Source organism: the organism of the source record quoted next, unplaced genomic scaffold (genome assembly GCF_019419815.1).
Source record: "Pyrus x bretschneideri cultivar Hongxiangsu unplaced genomic scaffold, Pyrus_bretschneideri_v1 Contig308, whole genome shotgun sequence".
Classification (NCBI taxonomy): domain Eukaryota; kingdom Viridiplantae; phylum Streptophyta; class Magnoliopsida; order Rosales; family Rosaceae; genus Pyrus; species Pyrus x bretschneideri.
In genome coordinates, this window is record NW_025999622.1 from 22871 (window position 1) to 27467 (window position 4597).

The 4597-nt window shown below is 38.5% G+C and overlaps 1 protein-coding gene across 1 annotated transcript; it reads left to right on the forward strand.

The window, feature by feature from the left end:
* Positions 1 to 401: 401 nt before the first annotated feature.
* On the forward strand, positions 402 to 2917 carry LOC125480008 (probable serine/threonine-protein kinase PBL21). Its single transcript, XM_048590190.1, has 3 exons — positions 402 to 824; positions 984 to 1331; positions 2669 to 2917. Exons 1-2 carry the CDS (start codon positions 699 to 701, stop codon positions 1290 to 1292), a joined length of 435 nt encoding a protein of 144 aa, XP_048446147.1. The 5' UTR covers positions 402 to 698; the 3' UTR covers positions 1293 to 1331; positions 2669 to 2917.
* Positions 2918 to 4597: the final 1680 nt, after the last annotated feature.

A 4597-nucleotide genomic window follows, 5' to 3' on the forward strand; every position in this document is an offset into this window, starting at 1 on the left:
GAATAGGAAACAAGTCATGTAAGACTTTGTGTAAAGCTGTAAATCTCATTGATGTCAATATACAGAAATTCATTCCTATACTTTATGCTTCTTATGATCTTGATACTTAAACAGTACATTCTCATCCATTCTACAACCTCTAATTAATTTATTTTCCTATTGTATTATCCCTTGTGTTTAATGATAGCTTGATACTTTATATTTATCACATTGGCAGGAATAGTATAGAAAGCTGAATTTTTTATTATCATTTCTGTCGCTATAATTATATTTTTGGTGTATTGGGTTTCACTTAAACTTCAACTTCAGTTATAGCTGTTCTACATTGTATTTGACCTAAACAAAACTTATAATCTTTCTTTAGAAGGCTCTTTTCTTTACTATTGTACTCCATTGTATTTGACCTAACAAATGTGGTATTTTATTTTTCAGATCTTAGTCCTGGTCGAGATACACTGAGTTGGGACACACGAATTAAGATAGCTGTTGGTGCAGCACGGGGCCTTGAATACCTCCACTGGAAAGCTAACCCGCCAGTTATCTACCGTGACTTGAAATCAGCAAATATACTGCTGGACGATGAATTCAATCCAAAGCTTTCAGATTTTGGGCTTGCTAAACTTGCACCTGTGGGTGACATAACTCATGTCTCAACAAGAGTGATGGGAACGTATAGGTACTGTGCGCCAGAATAGGCCATGAGCGGCAAGTTGACTCTGAAATCAGATATTTATAGCCTTGGTGTGGTTATGTTGGAGCTGATTACAGGGAAGAAGGCAATTGACTGCTCTAAGAGGCCAGGAGAACAGAACTTAGTATCTTGTGTGAGTTAACTCTTTCTATTTCTCAGTTTTCTTTCATATTCTGGACTATCAGATTTTCAATCTCATTTACCGTTGTTGAATTACTGCTAGCTTCTATTGCAAATAATTTATTTTTATTTTTTTCAAACCTATTGAACACCTTTGTTTTTGTAAATGCAGTCTCGTCCATTTTTGAAGGATCGGAGGAAGTTTGTCCAATTAGTTGATCCTCTGTTGCAAGGACATTTCCCAGTTCGTTGTTTGCATCATGCAGTTGCCATTACTGCCATCTGTCTACTAGAGCAACCAACTTTCCGTCCTCTTATTAGTGTTATTGTTGTAGCACTAGAGTACTTGGCATCCCAGAGCGACAAACCTGACCCTCTTAGAGCTGGGGTCCATATTCCCTTTTTGGCATCACCTTCACAGCAAAACAGGGATATTTTCTCTCAGGATTCTGATTGCAGAATGAGTTCAACTTCTACTTAGAAGTTCTTGGGATCAACTTGCTGAAACAGCCAGATTGATGTAAGGCACAAAATCACTTTTTGGAAGGAATTTGGGTCATATGGTCATGGTTTCCAATAATTTGCGAAACAGTATTTTATTACGCTGTATATATGTTGTCGCTAGGACGGTTTCTTACATTGATTGCATAAATTTTTCTAAAGCATAAAGTTCGTATATGTTTTGATTGCTTAAACATTTAAAAGTAAAATAGAAGTAAAAGGTACTCCTCAAGTTCATCTTTCTGTTTTACACATTGTGGTTGATGATTTACTTGACTTGTCAACTAAAGTTGCGTAAACCATTAGCATAGGTTAGTGAGTAGCATAAATGGATATCCTACTATTGTGTTTGCCCTTTATCTAGCGTTGGTTACTGTAGCTTGTCTGGTCCCCCGTTCGGAGGATATTTCAAGTACTCTAAGTCATTTGAATTCTATTTCTATCACTGGGTTCTATTATGCCATTTTGTCAAAAATAAAAGCATGGAAGTGTCATGTCAACTTTTTATTTTCCACCTTTATAGTCATATTGATCCGATCTTTTTCTTGAATAAATTTCATTACACACTGGTATGCACACACCCACACATTTGTGTCTATGCATGTATATGTGTGAAAAAAGATGTGGAGCTCATAAGGGAGCTTGGCCTTCATATGTTTTATCATGACCTTGGATATTTTATCACTCATAGATATGTGAATGAACTCTGTTCCAAGCAATGGTTAGTGTGTCAGTTGGTTTAGTATATGATTAGGTGTGGCTTTCTCCCACATTTTCTTGGGCTTGATTCTTCAAGATATTCATCCAGCTATTTGCTAGAAGTTCCTGTCTCTAAAGATAGTTGGGTCCCCAGCTTCGTATCCGAGTTTGCAAAGTTTGTTTGGGAATTTCTGGGTATAAAAAAATAAAAAAAGTAGAACGCAATCTTTCGCTTCATACATTATGTGTTTATTTACGAGATGTATACCGTACCTTTAAAACATTGTCTCTGAAGTCCTGATTCTTGAATGAAATGAAAGTAGATTGTTCAATAGTGTTTGCCAATGAATGAATCTGTAAAGTTCATATTCCCCTGGTCATTTAATTGCATTAATTTACTGTTGTCTAACGAATTGTGCTTTTGAATTTCTGAAATGCAAGTTTGATGTTCATGATTCATGCCGATCTGTGATTCAATGTATCAGAAATATTTATCATGACAGTTCATGGTCTTTTCATTTTCCTTGTTTGTTCTTTCCTTGGCCATTTTAGTTCTGTAAATGCTAATGTTTTATAGAGAATGCAATGATCTGTCTGTCATTGTTGATTATTTCTGCATACTCACTGTTGTAACATTTTCCAACTTTGCGCTCGCAGGTGCCTACCCTCGTCGAACACACAAGGAAATCCCAAGGGAAACCCCGAGATACCAATGTAATATACACGCATGAACAATTGGAATAGAAATGTGCACAAATATGTATATATATTTGAGTTTGGACATGTAGCTTTTTGATAAATTAAGAGATTCAGGTTTTTGTATTTTCTTATTAGAGGTCATAAACCATCATCTACTGGTGTGGATTTTTTCAATATAAATGAAAATAGGACTCGAGCTTAACAGAATCAAAGGAGCATCGTGTACGCCTTTTGACTGATACCCTCTTTGGTCCCTCCTAACCCCCGAAAAATAACAATTGAAAAAGTAGTTCTTGCCGCATCGGATTGAGGAGGCTTTGTTGTTCGGCTCCTCATAAATGATGTCATGGACCTGAATCCATTAGTATAGAACATGTTCTTTTCCAAGTGAAATCCCCTAGAATATGAAAGAGTGAAAAAGTGCTCATACATAAGAGCTTATGCCTCAAGGAAGCCGCATATTATACTATATTTTACTAAATAGATATCCGTGTTATGATCCAAGTAAGTCTTGAAAAACAAAAATTATATATATAAGATTTGTCCTTGTTGTATCTAAAAAATCTATTTCTTCTTTTTTTCCATTTTTTTTTTTTAACATAAAGAGATAAAGAAGCCATTGCAATTGCCAGAAATACTAGTAAATCTTTCTTAAATTCAAACAATCTTTTAGTAGGCGTTTTCCTCTTATCCAATCTGGGGATCGAAAATAGATCTCTACCAGACTGCCAGAAATGATTTTATCTCCTTATGCTTGAGGAAAGCCCTTACTAGATAGGGCAATCTGGGGCATCAGTTTACGACATCGGCATAAAAGGGAAACATGAAGGTTTGATGAAGGGTAGTAGGTGTAGGCCTTTCCAGCCATATTCATTAATGCAATGGAACTCCAAAACTTGAAGAAATGGCCTTGGTTGTACCTTAATTACCTTCGTGCCCTCTTATTATGATGCAGTTTAGACCCCACACATGTTTAGGTCTCTATCTACGATCGGATCCTTTCCCCCGTATGATCGTCATCAAATATAAGTTTTTCCTATACTATAGTTGCAAGTCTATTGTTGTGTTTTGGAATTAAGAGAAGCAAAGCTTCAACAAGTAGAAGCTTCCTCGCAAAGCTTCAAACAAAGAGGTTGGACTGTTCATGTGACATCCCACATCGCCAAGGGGAGTGGATCCTTTAAGCCTTATATGTATATTCTCATCTCTACCTAGCACGAGGCCTTTTGGGAGCTCACTGGTTTCAAGTTCCGTAGGAACTCTGAAGTTAAGCGAGTTTGGGAGAGCAATGCCAAAATGGGTGACCCACTGGGAAGTTCTTGTGTGAGTTCCCAGAAAAAAAAAAAGAAAAAAAAAAACCGTGAGGGCATGGTCGGTGCCCAAAGCGGACAACATCATGCCACGGCGGAGGCGAGGCTCAGGATATGGTGGAGCCCGGGGCCGAGATGTGACAATTTGGTATCAAAGCTAATCCTTGCTCGAAAGTGTGCCAATGAGGACGTCGGGCCTCTAAGGGGGGTGGATTGTGACATCCCACATCGTCCAGGGGAGTGGATCCTCTAAGCCTTATATGTATATTCTCATCTCTACCTAGCACGAGGCCTTTTGGGAGCTCATTGGCTTCGGGTTCCGTAGGAACTCCGAAGTTAAGCGAGTTCGCGCGAAAGCAATCCTTGGATGGGTGACCCACTGGGAAGTTCTCGTGTGAGTTCCCAGAAACAAAATCGTGAGGGCGTGGTCGGGGCCCAAAGCGGACAATATTGTGCAACGGCAGAGGTAGGGCTCAGGATGTGGTGGAGCCCAGGGCCGGGATGTGACAGTTCACTTCATTGATTTTACTTAACTTTACTTAAGACTAGAGACAGGGGCCGAGCGAGCAATGAAGGC

Coding starts and splice junctions, on each gene's coding strand:
- LOC125480008 (XM_048590190.1), top strand. CDS start 699: ATGAGCGGCAAGTTGACTCTGAAATCAGATATTTATAGCCTTGGTGTG. Junction 825..983: donor AACAGAACTTAGTATCTTGT/GTGAGTTAACTC, acceptor TTGTAAATGCAG/TCTCGTCCATTTTTGAAGGA.